Genomic DNA, 17,200 nt, shown 5'->3' with positions numbered 1-17,200 from the left:
GTCAAGGCATCTCCCAAAAGGCCCATTTCCAGGTTTCAGGCATTTCCCTTGTGAATTCTCCTTTTGAATGCCCCTGACAGGATACCTGAGGTCCCCACACTCAGATCTTTTAAAAGCTAATCTTGAATCTGTTCTGGACTAATGCTTCCAACAGGGTTATTAACCTGCCAGCATGCTTCTTTATCATTGTAGAGGCCAGGAGCAAGTATTCAACATATTAAGTCAAGAGGTTCCCTCCTCCTGTTGATGTTTGACCCCATATTATCACCATAGCACTGTGAAATATAGCTGGGTTATTGCATAACTCTTGGGGCAGACAGCTCCACTAGTGCTGATGCTGTCCAGTCACAAAGCCAAACCAATCTTGAGATTCCAGAACCCAAAGTATGGCCAAGAATCAGTTAGCAGTTTCCAGGACAGTATATCCTTTGTTCTGGACGTAAGCAATTAAATATCATGGTACAATTAACAACAATGGGATGCTGCTTTGGGGTCACCTCCTTAAAGGTTGTATAATCTACATTGAAGTAGTAAGACCAGTCCAGCTTCCTTACTGGCCAAATGGATGAGTTAGACAGCTTCTCAGATTACTCATTTCAACAATTCCTGTTCTATTTCCCTTACTGACACTCGTGCCCCCCTACATATTAGGTATTGGCTGTTTAGTCCATGGAGGAGACTTGCACCTCCAGAGAGTGGGCATTTTTGCCCTGCTGCAATCCAATCTTGGGTTGCTCGTGCTTCTGGCACTAATCCTCCCATGATATATATCGTCTGGGGTATCTGCTTTTCTCCAGGACAAAGGAATCAAGGGCTACGGGGAGAGTGCAGGGAAGTGGTGTTGAAATGCCCATCAGCCATGATTTAAATGGCGGAGTGGACTTGATGGGCCAAATGGCCTTACTTCCACTCATATGTCTTATGGTCTTATAAAGAAGTCGGTCAGCAATGGGGTCTAAATCAGCATGTGAACCACGTTAGTTCAATTTAGCTAGTTTAGCCTCAACCATACTGAGCAACCAAGTAAAAGCTGAAAGAACTGTGAATGCTGTAAATCAGAGACAAAAACAGAAAAACAAAAAGCAGGAAAGCTCAGCAAGTCTGGCAGCATCTGTAGAGAGAAATCGGAGCTAATGTTTTGGGTCGAGTGACCCTTCATCAGAACCGAAACTCCTCACGTTTTGATGACTTTAAAATCCGGTCCCAATGACAATATGGGCAATGTGGAGAAGGAATCTTCCCAAATGTCATCATGGTGTCCATACTCCCCAGCTTCCTCATCTAAACCTCCACAGTCAATTTTGTCTGGTTGTTGTTGTGTGGCGACAGACATCCCCTTGTGGCAAGTTTCTTGTCGCCGCTAATTATGTTCTAATTGTTGATTATACAGACAACAAAGGATCAAGAATACTTTGTTGGTTTGATCTTTAAGTTTCCCTTCCACCAAGCCTGCTGAGCCGCCAGCAAGTCCTCCAGGTCACAGCTCTTTTTTCTCACCTGTTCTATCAACCCCTGTGTTTCACATACACATAGTGCTATATCAACCCTTCTTGGTCTCATGCTTCTTCATGGTGTGACATTCACTCCAACATTATGCCATGCCCTTTTCTGCATGAAATGAATTGTGCGCTCTCTTACCCCTGCATCAGAGCTGTAAGGTCATCATCCGCAATTCTTTATCGATTTTTTTTTTTTCCCTTCCAAATGTAAATGTCCTGCTGACTACGCTAATTTGTTGTGTGGCAACAGGAATAACCCAGTCCAGATGCTTGAGGTGTTTTATTTGGTCTTCTTTCTTCAAGTATATGCTGGGGAGCTTAAGGATAGAGCAACAGCTCTCCTGTGATTCCCAGAATAATGATTACAGCATAGTTTGTTGTATCAGGATACAATAGATTTCAGAGTTCACTTGATCCATTAATGATATAAGAGATTACATCCAAATTTTTGCAAGACTATCAACAGAATAGCCTTTTTTTGGTCAGGGTTCTCCTACTTCCTGTGCTTGTCCAAACATGTTTGTGCTATGCTAATCTTTTGATTAGAATTCACCCCATCCTTTATGGGCCCAGACATGTCTGTGCAATATTAATCCTTCAACACAGCAGGTAAAGGAGACTAAAAGCCTGATTACAAGAGCATACATTGTGAAAGATCTGAAAGTATGTTTTCTGCTGGACATAACACCCATGGAACTGTGGGATGGTAAAACTGTTTTTGAACATCCCTCCAGACTTAAATCCTTCATCAATAAAACAAATGAAACTCTACCTGGCAAGAACAGAACTTTGCCATTAATCTCAGATACAAAGATACATAATATAGTGAAGAGACTACTGAAGAAATCTGAGAAATCTATTGTATTCAGCTATTTAAGCCATATTTCTATAGTTTCCACAGAGTGCAATTTGCATGTTAATTCATGTGGCATCTATATTAACTTTAGTTTTGATTGCTAATACTAAAAAGTTTAAGAATTGGAATCTTGTCCACTAGCTATTTCCATTGGGGCATTTAGAAAGTTTGATTCTTTCATACTGTTGATCTCAAAAATCATTACATCATTAACAATCAATCTTTTTGGCTGAAATTGATCTAACTCGAATTGAGAGTTCAGTACAGAATTTTAGGTGAGAATCTAATTGATTCCACTGCAATGCACCTAACCTTAAAGCATACAATTAACAATGGTTTAGTTGTGTGAATTTGTTTAAACTGTTGCTGTTCTAAGAAGTACTAACATTGAAATTCTGCCATCAGGTGATGTTCTAATTGCTGTGAATGATGTGGAAGTAACCACTGAGAACATTGAGCGGGTTTTATCATGTATTCCAGGTCCAATGCAGGTATGTTTATGATCCATCTCATTTATGTTGAAATAATATACTTTGTCATGGAAACTATTTTGCATTATTTCGCTTTGGTTTCAGCAGCCCATTACAATTAAATATTTGTCTTCATGAAATTGTTGGAAATCTGATGAACTGGTCTTCCATTATGTAACCTGCCTGTGTTTATTATATTGAAATCATTGGAATGAAAGCTAGGTAGGTAATGCAATCAGCCAGATTTTGGCTAATGGTAAAACCAGAGAATTACCTCAATGACATTTTATAGTTATGATACTGGCATTTTGAGAATGTTGTTTCATTTGTTTGTTATTCTGCTGATCACTGCAGGCTTCTTGCATTGCTGATTTTTTTTTTGTAATCATTGTTCCTGTTGAATTTCAGGGTCATTGCTGGCCGTAATTAAAGCCATTCCCAACGGTGATAAAATGTTGATTAAGTAAGAATAGAGGCTCGGGTCTTCTGATCAGGATTGGAAATCCATTTCTGACCCTGATCAAACAAAAACATGCATACTTTTGGAGGAGATTGCCATGTAAACTTGCAGGCCATGAGCCTTGCGGCTGAAACAGTCTGGTCCAGGCCGTAAGTTCAATTGGTTAGCAGCGGAATGGATCGACTCTGAAACCACACTTCTTTTTTAAATACCAGCTACTGTATTCAAAGATTTAAAGGTATTGGTTCAGATTTTGCTGGGCAAGGACTTCTAGCAGCACCTTCCATCAATGAGACTCGCCCATGCATGTTTAGGTTTGCAAATATTTTGGTGATAGGTCATAGAAAGTGCCAAATGATGGTGTTGCAGCAAGTTGAACAGGTATCTGGACCCTAAATGAACAGGGTGAGGATCAATGCATTTCCTTAACCAATCTCATTTATGGATCACAATATAAGCTGGCAGATAACAGAACAAAATGTAAATTAACTGTAGATTAGACAGGGTGATTTTAATGCCAGTAGTTACAGAAAGAGAAATAGAGAGGAAAAGAAAGGTACTTTCTGGCATTTCCTGGCACTTGTGTGCGTGAATGTTGTTTGCCATTTATCGTCCCAGGCATGGATGTGTCCGTGCTTATGGACATGGATTGCTTTGGTATCGAAGGAGTCAAAGTCGTACTGAAAATTGCGTATTCATCAATGACCATCTGCAGTTTTGACATAATGATGGAGGGAAAGTTATTGATGAAGCAACTGAAATGATTTTGTCTGTGACACTATATTGGAAACCAATAGTGATACCCTGCGGCTATGATGATTGTCCTCTAACAACGACAACCTGTCTTCTTTTATGCCAGGCATGAGTACAACCTATGGAGAGTTTTCCCCATTCTCTTTACTCCAGTTTTGCTAGGATTCTTTAATATCACTCTTTCTTGAGCCTGGTGAAGTTGTTTAATTGGCTTCTTACTGGTACAGAGACATTGGGTAACCACATTTTTATGAGAGAGAGACATGGCCTTCTAAAAATATCTCAAAATCTTTGTTTCAGTGACTGAGAAGATTAATAATTTATTTTGATAAATAAGTAGTAACGACATGTAAAAGGACAAGCATCCTATTTGATGATTTGACCACATGTATGATTTGAGTAAATTCCACTTCTGTTGGTTTCATGATACATTCGTTTTAAAAATCTAATTAACGAGAAGAAAAACTGCTCATTGCTATAGAATCACAGAATTGACAGGACACACAACGAAGCCATTCAGCCCATCATGCCTGCACCTGTCCTTCAAACAAGCAATATTTCCTGGCACCAGTCTCCAACTTTTTCCATTACATCTGTACGCTGTTCACATTCAAATAATCATCCAATGCCCTCTTAAATGGCGCAGTTGAACCTGGTTTCACCACACTTCTAGGCAGTGCATTTCATACCTTGACTACTTGCTGTATGAAGTGAATTTCTCACATCAATCTTGTTTCTTTTGCACATCACTTAATATCTGTGTGCTTCATTGTTCCTTTTACAAGCACAAGCAGCATTCCTGAAATGTCAGCTCTCCTCCTCCTCTGATGCTGCTTGGCTTGCTGTGTTCATCCAGCTGTATACCTTTTTTTATCTCAGCATTCTCCTATCTACTCTACCCAACCTGCTCATGATATTGGAAACCTCTGTCAAATTTCCTTTTAGCTTTCTCCTCTCCAAGGAGGACTGTCCCAATTTCTTCAATCTGTACTCATACAACATAGAACGTGGAACAGTACAAGCACTTCGACGCACAATGTGGTGCCGACCTATTATCCCACTAAGATCAAACTATCCTGCATACCCTACATTTATAGTAGCATCCATGTGCCTATCCAAGAGTCGCTTAAAAGTCTCTGAAGTCTCTGACTCCATTACCATTGCCGCCAGTGCATTCCACACGCCCACCACTGTGTAAAGAACCTGCCTCTGACATCTCCCATATACCTTCCTCCAATCACCTTAAAATTATGCCCCCTCATAATTGTCATTTCTTCCTGGGAAGAAGTCTCTGACTATCCATTCTATATATGCTCTCATCATCTTGTACACCTCTATCAAGTCACCTCTCATCCTTCTTCACTCCAATGAAAAAAGCCTTAGTTCCCTCACCCTTTCCTCAAAAGATCTGCCCTCCAGTCCAGGCAGCATCCTGGTAAGTGCCCTCTGCACCGTCTCTAAAGTTTCCACATCTTTCCTATAACGGTGGCTAGAACTGAACACAATGTTCCAAGTGTGGTCTAACCAGTGTTTTATTTTTTACTCATAACTGAAGTTTCTCATCCCTGGAACCATCCTTGTAAATTGCTTCTGCAGTCTCTCCAATGTATTTGCATCTTTCTTTTCATGTGGCACCCATAATGGGCACAGTTCTCCAGCTGAGATCTAATAAGCATCTTATCCAGGTTCAACATCACTTCCTTGCCCGATGCCCTATTAATAAAGCCAATGCAACTATATGCTTTAATAATCACTCTCTCTCTCTGTCCTGCCACCTTTAATGATTTGTACTTATGAACACCAAAGTCTCTCTGCTCCTGTACCTCTAATGTTACATTGCGTTTTGATGGTCTTTGTAGCAAAGCGGAAATGCCACCCAGGGTAACAAAATGTTAGGTTTCCAGTTCATTGTGCTTGATTGTAACCTCTGCTGCTTATGTAATTGTATCCTTTTTATTTCTTTAGCTCTAACTACAATGATTCTGTCCTTGAAACTTGGACATCCTCTTTCTCCAACACTGCAATATACTCCTTAACCAACAATACTACCTCTCCTCCTTTGCTCCTTTTTCTATCTTTCATGAAAAAAGCCCAGGAACATTTAACATTCACTCATTCTCTTCCATGAGCCAGTTCTGTTAACCTTAACCTTCTGTAAACCCAACCTTATTTACTATACTCCTTGCATGTACATACATTAACTGTTTATAACTTCATTTCTTTGTCCTTTACTGTGACTTTACCGATTAATTTGCTGTCCTGTATGCTAATACCATGTTTATCCCCAAGTACCTTGCAAACCCTGGTATTTTCTGCTGTTCTGTCTTGGTTCCCATACCCCTGTAGGTTAGTTTAAATCCCTTCTGTTACAAAACAGGGATAGCCAACAAAACTAAGTCAACCTCACTATCGTTAGATTTGCAAACGAGTAAAATTAAAGTACTCAGTGACCCATCAAATTGCCCAATAGTTCCTAACCAGACTTTACCAATAACAGATTTTGGACACCAAGTTTACAATTTACACAAAAATTAATAATTTATGACTGATAGTGTAACTTTAACAGAACAAAGATAAACAAGATATTTAATGAATATCTATGATGTATGCCCAATCTTTGTTGATCATAACCGTTAGTTTTACAGAGGCAGACAGAGATAGTTAAAGGATAAATTGAAAGGAAAATAAAGTAATTGGAATTTACCAGAACAGTAAACAGTATCCAACAACGGATACCAGGCCTTCATGAAATCATTGTGCAAAGGATTAGTCGTAGGCAGGCAGAACTGTATATTTTGTTTGAATCCCAAAGTCACTGGTTAATTCAAACAGTTTCAACAGACTCATAGAAGTATTTACTTATTACTTACAAACTGGGATTCTAAACTCAAAAGTCAACAATTTGATAACTGTTTAGAAAACTAGAAGAGAGAGAGATTAAAACACAACAGCAGTCTCTGGAAATTTAAAAACATCACTCTCCTCCTGCAAAAACGCAGTCAAAACTGGTTCTCCCTTCTTTTCCTTTCAATCGATATCTCAATGGTTGGTTATCACTGGTCCTCCCTTGATTGACTGATTCACAATCCAACCAGCTGCCAGCCCTGACTAGTTAGTGGATAGAAGATAATAAAATGTGAGGCTGGATGAACACAGCAGGCCCAGCAGCATCTCAGGAGCACAAAAGCTGATGTTTCGGGCCTAGACCCTTCATCAGAGAGGTTATTAGATAGGATGGGCATTTCTGTGGCCACCAACATAACTTCAGGATGGTATGTAGCTTCACCACTGCCAGGGTCAAGAGCAGCTACTTGACATTTTTCTGAGGGAGGGTGAACAACCAGAGGTTATGGTACACGTTGATACTGAAGATTTAGGTAGGAAGGAGGATATGGCCCTGCAGTCAGAGTTTAGGGAGCTAGGTAGAAAGCTAGCAAGCAGGACATTAAACATTGCAATCTCTGGATTACTTGCCATGTGCAAATGAATGTAGAACCTGAAGGATATGCAAATGAAATGAACTAGCCACCTTATGCCTCTTGTAAACCAGTGAAAGCATAAGAGAAGAATAACCAAAAGCAGCATTTTGACCAGTACAACAATGATAAGAATTATCTCAGGACCACTCTGCTGCCTTCCCAGTCTTTCCCTCTGCCCATAGCACCATTTCTTTCCCTGCCTATCTGTATGCCTGTAAAGAGGAGTTTATAAGGATATTAGAGTTTGAACTAGTAGTTATATGCTGACAGTTCATAATTGTTTACCTGTAACTAGCGTCTATTTACTTGTAATAAGTTCTTGTTTGGTACAGAGTCAATCTGAATATGAAAATCAGGTAAATTAGGGAATTTTGTGTACTTGGATAAAGTCCTCAACTCTGTGATGAATCTGGGAGTAGGAGGGCTTGATTTCCTACATGGTATGGCATTAACAATGCATTGTAAAATATACAAAACTACTGTAAAACCACAGAGGTGCTCAAATTATGACAGATGACCTTTAAAACACCAAGAACTTAACTGTAGCTTTTATATTGAATTTAATGGGAAAATCTATTCATTTAACTGGATTACTTAAAGTTGCTCCTTTCAGGAATGCAGCTACAACATTAAATGAAAAATGACTATTTTGCTGGGTTTCTTTTTTGCCAATGCTGATTTCTGGGTTTGATTTTTTTCTTGCAGCCACTGCAACATTGATTTCCTAAAAAAAAACACCTTGTATTGCATTGCTGAACATCTATATCAATTCCTTTGTATGTGTTCAAGCTGTGTCTTCCATAAAATTATTTAACTAGGCTTCTTAACCTCTGAAGAGTTAATGTCATAGAACTTTAATCAAGGAAACGATTGAATCACTCATGACAATGCCGTCTCTTTCTGAATGTAATCAAAGGCTAACTTTGATGACTTGTTGTTTCTGTATCTTCTGCTTAATTATTTCTAATATTTTCACTTCAAATATGCAATACCATTTCCTCAATTTGTCCAGTAGCTTTCTACAAAAAGAAATTTCTTCTAACTTACCTTACTGTCAACAGCACTGACAACCAAGATAACAAAGTGTGGAGCTGGATGAACACAGCAGGCCAAGCAGCATCTCAGGAGCACAAAAGCTGACGTTTCGGGCCTAGACCCTTCATCAGAGAGCTCCTGAGATGCTGCTTGGCCTGCTGTGTTCATCCAGCTCCACACTTTGTTATCTTGGATTCTCCAGCATCTGCAGTTCCCATGTATCTGATTGCCAACTAGAAGAAATACTATTTCCTTTTCTGCTGTATGCAAAATCCTTCATACATCTTTTTGCTTTTAAAACAAAACCTGCCAACTTTGTTTCATCCTTTTATCCTGACAAAGACTGAAGGAGTGCACCATTGCTCTAGTCTCATTACTCCAAGGGTTGCAGCTGTTGTGACCATCACCATTTTTCTTTTGTTTTTCTGATTTTTGATTTGGAAATGTGAGTTGCAATTGAGAATTGAATATAGAACTTTGAATGGCAGTTTGTTTTAAAAAGAAAGCAAAAAAGCTAAAGACTGATGCTTGTTGTTAGAAATTGGCCTGGAAAGATAATACAGGTTAATTGCTGTTCTGAGGATGCTGTAGACAATTCAATAGTGAGATCTTGTTATGGTCAGGGACTGACAGCCAGTTGCATGTTGAATTATTTAGTCAAGGGAGGACTGGTGCTCAGCAGCTACCCAGACCGAAAGTTGAAAAAGGAAGTGAAAACAAAGAGTGAATTGGCTCTGGCTGTGTTTTTGAGCAGGAGGCATTGAGCTTTATAAGTTGCTGGACTAGGAAGCTGATTTTTAGTTTTGCTGCCTCTAGTTACTGTCCAACTTGTTATCGACTTGTTGAAAGTTCTCAGAAAAAAACACAATCTGTAAGAAATAAGTAAACGTCTCCAGAGATCTGTGGTATCTGTTTGCATTCTGATAAAAGGCCTAGGCCCGAAACGTCAGTTTTCCTGCTCCTAAAATGATGCTTGGCCTGCTGTGTTCAGCTCTACACTTTGTTTCAGATTCTCCAGCATCTGCAGTTCCTATTATATCTGTTTGCATTGACTGGTGTCTTTGTAATTTAAGCAGGATATACAGTCCTTTTGTCTGTAATACAACCCATTGTCAAATGATTTCATGAAGGCCTAGTATTCTTTGTTGAAGAAGTTATCAAGCTAGCAAATTGTGATTTTATTTTCTTTTTTGAGTTAGCCCTTAATTGTGTATATCTGTCTGTCAGTGTGAGAATTGAGAGTTCTGTATCCAATGAAGATTAGGCTTGGATCATAGATATTAATTAGATTATTTTATCTGTGTTCTGCTAAAGTTACATTATTAATAATTTTGTTTAAGATGTAAACTTGACGTCTAAGATTCATCGTTTTATAAAGCTTGCTTAGGAACTAGTGAGCAATTACGAAGGTGATTAATTTCACTGTTGCAAATCCAATGACAGGAAGGCTAATCTCATTTGATTTTCTATCCCAATAATAGAATACAAATTAAAATACTTTCTCCAGCTACCAGAATGATCAATTAAGCACCTTTGAAGAGCAGGTGTGCATGCTGGAATGGATAGAGATAGAGGAAGCTGATGTGCTGAAAATTTTGTCAAACATTAAGATTGACAAGTTGCCAGGCCCGGACCAGATTTGTCCTCAGCTGCTTTGGGAAGCGAGAAATGCAATTGCTTCGCCACTTGCGAGGATCTTTGCATCCCCGCTCTCCACCGGAGTCGTACCTGAGGACTGGAGAGAGGCAAATGTAATTCCTCTCTCCAAGAAAGGAAATAGGGAAATCCCCGGCAATTACAGACCAGTAAGTCTCAGGTCTGTCGTCTGCAAGGTGTTAGAAAGGATTCTGAGGGATGGGATTTATGACCATCTGGAAGAGCATGGCTTGATCAAATGCAGTCAACACGGCTTTGTGAGAGGCAGGTCATGCCTCACAAACCTTATCGAGTTTTTTGAGGATGTGACTAGAAAGGTTGATGAGGGTCGAGCTGTGGATGTGGTGTATATGGACTTCAGTAAGGCATTTGATAAGGTTCCCCATGGAAGGCTCATTCAGAAGGTCAGGAGGAATGGGATACAGGGGAACTTAGCTGCTTGGATACAGAATTGGCTGGCCAACAGAAGACAGCGAGTGGTAGTAGAAGGAAAATATTCTGCCTGGAAGTCAGTGGTGAGTGGGGTTCCACAGGGCTCTGTCCTTGGGCCTCTACTGTTTGTAATTTTTATTAATGACTTGGACGAGGGAATTGAAGGATGGGTCAGCAAGTTTGCAGACAACACAAAGGTCGGAGGTGTCGTTGACAGTGTAGAGGGCTGTTGTAGGCTGCAGCGGGACATTGACAGGATGCAGAGATGGGCTGAGAGGTGGCAGATGGAGTTCAACCTGGATAAATGCGAGGTGATGCATTTTGGAAGGTCGAATTTGAAAGCTGAGTACAGGATTAAGGATAGGATTCTTGGCAGCGTGGAGGAACAGAGGGATCTTGGTGTGCAGATACATAGATCCCTTAAAATGGCCACCCAAGTGGACAGGGTTGTTAAGAAAGCATATGGTGTTTTGGCTTTCATTAACAGGGGGATTGAGTTTAAGAGTCGTGAGATCTTGTTGCAGCTCTATAAAACTTTGGTTAGACCGCACTTGGAATACTGCGTCCAGTTCTGGTCGCCCTATTATAGGAAAGATGTGGATGCTTTGGAGAGGGTTCAGAGGAGGTTTACCAGGATGCTGCCTGGACTGGAGGGCTTATCTTATGAAGAGAGGTTGACTGAGCTCGGTCTCTTTTCATTGGAGAAAAGGAGGAGGAGAGGTGACCTAATTGAGGTATACAAGATAATGAGAGGCATAGATAGAGTTGATAGCCAGAGACTATTTCCCAGGGCAGAAATGGCTAGCACGAGGGGTCATAGTTTTAAGCTGGTTGGTGGAAAGTATAGAGGGGATGTCAGAGGCAGGTTCTTTACGCAGAGAGTTGTGAGAGCATGGAATGCGTTGCCAGCAGCAGTTGTGGAAGCAAGGTCATTGGGGTCATTTAAGAGACTGCTGGACATGCATATGGTCACAGAAATTTGAGGGTGCATACATGAGGATCAATGGTCGGCACAACATTGTGGGCTGAAGGGCCTGTTCTGTGCTGTACTGTTCTATGTTCTATGTTCTATGTTCTTTGAGGATGTGACTAGAAAAGTTGATGAGGGTCGAGCTGTGGATGTGGTGTATATGGACTTCAGTAAGGCATTTGATAAGGTTCCCCATGGTAGGCTCATTCAGAAGGTCAGGAGGAATGGGATACAGGGGAACTTAGCTGTCTGGATACAGAATTGGCTGGCCAACAGAAGACAGCGAGTGGTAGTAGAAGGAAAATATTCTGCCTGGAAGTTAGTGGTGAGTGGTGTTCCACAGGGCTCTGTCCTTGGGCCTCTACTGTTTGCAATTTTTATTAATGACTTGGATGAGGGGATTGAAGGATGGGTCAGCAAGTTTGCAGACGACACAAAGGTTGGAGGTGTCGTTGACAGTATAGAGGGCTGTTGTAGGCTGCAGCGGGACATTGACAGGATGCAGAGATGGGCTGAGAGGTGGCAGATGGAGTTCAACCTGGATAAATGCGAGGTGATGCATTTTGGAAGGTCGAATTTGAAAGCTGAGTACAGGATTAAGGATAGGATTCTTGGCAGCGTGGAGGAACAGAGGGATCTTGGTGTGCAGATACATAGATCCCTTAAAATGGCCACCCAGTTGGACAGGGTTGTTAAGAAAGCATATGGTGTTTTGGCTTTCATTAACAGGGGGATTGAGTTTAAGAGTCGTGAGATCTTGTTGCAGCTCTATAAAACTTTGGCTAGACCGCACTTGGAATACTGCGTCCAGTTCTGGTCGCCCTATTATAGGAAAGATGTGGATGCTTTGGAGAGGGTTCAGAGGAGGTTTACCAGGATGCTGCACGGACTGGAGGGCTTATCTTATGAAGAGAGGTTGACTGAGCTCGGACTTGTTTCATTGGAGAAAAGGAGGAGGAGAGGGGACCTAATTGAGGTATGCAAGATAATGAGAGGCATAGACAGAGTTGATAGCCAGAGACTATTTCCCAGGGCAGAAATGGCTAACACAAGGGGTCATAGTTTTAAGCTGGTTGGAGGAAAGTATAGAGGGGATGTCAGAGGCAGGTTCTTTACGCAGAGAGTTGTGAGAGCATGGAATGTGTTGCCAGCAGCAGTTGTGGAAGCAAGGTCACTGGGTACATTTAAGAGACTGCTGGACATGCATATGGTCACAGAAATTTGAGGGTGCATACATGAGGATCAATGGTCGGCACAACATCGTGGGCTGAAGGGCCTGTTCTGTGCTGTACTGTTCTATGTCCTATTCACATGTTTCAGACAAAAAGATCTGTGAAGCAGGTTTTGTGACATGCACTACTTTTCATCAAAACAAAATTTATTCAGTTAAGAGGCAATAATTGGTTTGGATACACAACGAATAATATGGAAGTATAAAGCCATTTCCCTTAAAATATCTCTAAAATACATGCCTAGGCATACACACACTGAATATGCATGCACTCAGTCCTGAAGAAAACATTTCTTTGCAGAGATTAGCATTGTGAAACCAAATAAGCACCTTAGCTAATGGGTTAAAAGCAAAATGATACAGCGTAGAATGTTCTGGTTTGTGTTGTTACTAATATGATTAAGTTATTAATTATCCACAGTTGGCTCTGAAGTCTTGCACACACAGCTTACTCAGAAAATATAAATCTTGAATTATTCTTTCGGTCACTTTCCTCTCACTCCAGCTTGTTTTTAGCAGGTTTCCTCCAACCAGATTGTTTTCAAAAGGCTTTCCTCCTACTCTGCATGTTTTTAGCAGGTTTTTACCAACTAAACAAGATAGAACAATATCTTGTCCAAACTGGTTACTCTTCAGAACAGCCCCAGCAGGGTCAACAGCTAAGGATGCAGCTATCATCACTGGGATGTCTAGCGTTTGTAAAAAAAAATCTCCAACAGCTGCAATGAGTTTTCAACGACCCTTTTTTTAATTAAAAAAAAAACCGCCAGGTAGATCCACCAAACTCGAAAGAAATTCTTGTCTCACAATCTTTCAAAACGTAAGTCCTGAAAGCAGTATTAAATATGAAGCTAAAATAGTATCAGAGATAATGGGAACTGCAGATGCTGGAGAATTCCAAGATAATAAAATGTGAGGCTGGATGAACACAGCAGGCCAAGCAGCATCTCAGGAGCACAAAAGCTGACGTTTCGGGCCTAGACCCTTCAAAGGGTCTAGGCCCGAAATGTCAGCTTTTGTGCTCCTGAGATGCTGCTTGGCCTGCTGTGTTCATCCAGCCTCACATTTTATTATCATTAAATATGAAGCGTCTTGTCTCACAATCTTTCAAAACGTAAGTCCTGAAAGCAGTATTAAATATGAAGCGTCTTTATAATGCCAGCAGTTCTGTTGTCTCTTGTAGAACGTAGAAAGCATTGTGATGCATTGGAGGACACGTGGCTTATTTTGGGCCTCTTCATAATTGTAATTTCCAATTTTGCATTGCCCTGGTGAATTGCCCTGGAGTACTATAGATGGGTCAGTTTTTGTCCAGTGTGTGCAGAAGGGCTTCCTGACACAGTATGTAGATAGGCCAACAAGGGGCAAAGCCACATTAGATTTGGTACTGGGTAATGAACTTGGCCAGGTGTTAGATTTGGAAGTAGGTGAGCACTTTGGTGATAGCGATCACAATTCTGCTATGTTTACTTTAGTGATGGAAAGGGATAGGTGTATACCACTGGGCAAGAGTTATAGCTGGGGGAAAGGTAATTACAATGCGATTAGGCAAGATTTAGGGAGCATAGGATGGGGAAGGAAACTGCAGGGGATGGATACATTAGAAATGTGGAGCTTATTCAAGGAAAAGCTCCTGTGTGTCCTAGATAAGTATGTACCTGTCAGGCAGGGAGGAAGCTGTATAGCGCGGGAGCCGTGGTTTACGAAGGAGGCGGAATCTCTGGTCAAGAGGGAAAAAGAAGGCTTATGTTAGGATGAGATGTGAAGGGTCAGTTAGGGCGCTTGAGGGCTCCGAGGTAGCCAGGAAAGACCTAAAGAGAGAGCTCAGAAGAGCCAGGAGGAGACATGAGAAGTTGTTGGCGGATAGGATCAGGGTAAACCCTAAGGCTTTCTGTAGGTATTTAAGGAATAAAAGAATGACTAAAGTAAGATTAGGGCCAATCAAGGATAGTGATGGGAAGTTGTGTGTGGAGTCAGAGGAGTTAGGGGAAGCATTAAATGCATATTTTTCAACAATATTCACTCTAGAAAACAATAATGTCGAGGAGAATACTGAGATACAAGCTACTAGACTAGGTGGGATTGAGGTTCACAAGGAAGAGGTATTAGAAATCCTACAGAAGGTGAAGATAGATAAGTCCCCTGGGCCGGATGGGATTTAACCTAGGATCCTCTGGGAAGCCAGGGAGGAGATTGCCGAGCCTTTGGCATTGATCTTTAACTTGTCATTGTCTACAGGAATAGTGCCAGATGACTGGAGGATAGCAAATGTGGTTCCCCTGTTCAAGAAGGGGAGTAGAGACAACCCTGGTAATTATAGAGCAGTGAGCCTTACCTCAGTTGTTGGTAAAGTGATGGAAAAGGTTATAAGAGGTAGGATTTATAATAATCTAGAAAAGAATAAATTGATTAGGGATAGTCAGCACGGTTTTGTGAAGAGAAGGTCGTGCCTCACAAGCCTTATTGAGTTCTTTGAGAAGGTGACCAAACAGGTAGATGAGAGTAAACCAGTTGACATGGTGTATATGGATTTCAGCAAGGCGTTCGATAAGGTTCCCCACAGTAGGCTATTGTACAAAATGTGGAGGAATGGAATTGTGGGAGATATATCAGTTTGGATCGGAAATTGGCTTGCTGAAAGAAGACAGAGGGTGGTAGTTGATGGGAAATGTTCATCCTGGAGACCAGTTGCTAGTGGTGTACCGCAAGGGTCAGTGTTGGGTCCACTGCTGTTTGTCATTTTTATAAATGACCTAGATGAGGGTGTAGAAGGATCGGTTAGTAAATTTGCAGACAACACTAAGGTCGGTGGAGTTGTGGATAGTGACGAAGGATGCTGTAAGTTGCAGAGAAACATAGATAAGCTGCAGAGCAGGGCTGAGAGGTGGCAAATGGAGTTTAATGCAGACAAGTGTGAGGTGATGCACTTTGGTAGGAGTAACCGGAAGGCAAAGTACAGGGCTAATGGTAAGATTCTTAGTAGATTAGATGAGCAGAGAGATCTTGGTGTACATGTACACAGATCCTTGAAAGTTGCCACCCAGGTTGACAGGGCTGTTAAGAAGGCATACAGTGTTTTATCTTTTATTAATAGAGGGATCGAGTTCCGGAACCAAGAAGTTATGCTGCAGCTGTACAAAACTCTGGTGCGGCCGCACTTGGAGTATTATGTACAGTTCTGGTCACCGCATTATAAGAAGGATGTGGAAGCTCTGGAAAGGGTGCAGAGGAGATTTACTAGGATGTTGCCTGGTATGGAGGGAAGGTCTTACGAGGAAAGGCTGAGGGACTTGAGGCTGTTTTCGTTAGAGAGAAGAAGGTTGAGAGGTGACTTAATTGCACATATAAAATAATCAGAGGGTTAGATAGGGTGGATAGGGAGAGCCTTTTTCCTAGGATGGTGATGGCGAGCACAAGGGGGCATAGCTTTAAATTGAGGGGCGAAAGATATAGGACAGATGTCAGAGGTAGTTTCTTTACTCAGAGAGTAGTAAGGGAATGGAACGCTGTGCCTGCAACGGTAGTAGATTCGCCAACTTTAGGTACATTTAAGTCGTCATTGGATAAGCATATGGACGTACACGGAATAGTGTAGGTTAGATGGGCTTCAGATTGGTATGACAGGTTGGGATAAAATCGAGGGCCGAAGTACTGTGCTGTAACGTTCTATGTTCTAATTTATGTTGTCTGTTTAAGCTAGGCAGTGGTTCAGGATTGGTAAGTGGTCAGAGACAGGAAAGTGTAACAGTAATTAAACGGAACCCACGTGTACTGCTGAAAGAGCCTTGCCTTTGTCCTGAACTTATTCTTGATATGTTTGATGAGTGCAAAGTTGATAGATTGAATATTGCTCTTAGAATGTAAAAACAGCAAAACCTGAAAATGCATACAAACATTCTAGAATAACATGGATAAGTGGTGGAGGAGGGGTTGGGTGCAAAACAAAATGCCCAAATTTTAAACATTTATTCATTTTTTGCAAAATTTCCATGACACATGGTACAGAAAATCCCAAGGTTCCCATCAATTCACTTTAGAGAGCTACTGCCTGTTAAACCAAGTGTACATCCCCAGCAAAGCCACATTTTGTAATGATCTGCAATGTCACTTGATGTCACAAAAATTAATAAATATTTAAAATTGGGGTATTTTGTTCCCTCCCCCACCACACATCCATCTATCTTATTGTCAAATGTTTGTATGCATTTTCAGTTTTTGCTCTTTTTACATTCTAAGAGCAATATTTAATAATTGCAGTTGAGGTAAATCCTTTGATTACAGATTATAAAAGCCCACAAAGTCCTTGCTAACTTGCTGAATTGTAGCTTGGATGAATTGATATTTGTGCATACTTACTAA

At 41.0% G+C, this 17,200-nt stretch overlaps 1 protein-coding gene across 2 annotated transcripts in view; it reads left to right on the top strand.

Moving 5' to 3' along the window:
- Nucleotides 1–17,200, top strand: part of intu (inturned planar cell polarity protein) — a 139,877-nt gene that overhangs the window by 45,377 nt on the left and 77,300 nt on the right. For both annotated transcript variants that reach the window (XM_048536378.1, XM_048536370.1), the window contains one exon: nucleotides 2,761–2,846. In XM_048536378.1, the coding sequence (XP_048392335.1) occupies nucleotides 2,761–2,846 (86 nt within the window). The remainder of the gene's footprint in view (nucleotides 1–2,760; nucleotides 2,847–17,200) is intronic.

The sequence above is a fragment of the Stegostoma tigrinum genome, chromosome 1 (assembly GCF_030684315.1).
Source record: "Stegostoma tigrinum isolate sSteTig4 chromosome 1, sSteTig4.hap1, whole genome shotgun sequence".
Lineage (NCBI taxonomy): Eukaryota > Metazoa > Chordata > Chondrichthyes > Orectolobiformes > Stegostomatidae > Stegostoma > Stegostoma tigrinum.
Note: the sequence above shows the minus strand (reverse complement) of the source record. Positions and strands in the feature narration are given on the sequence as shown.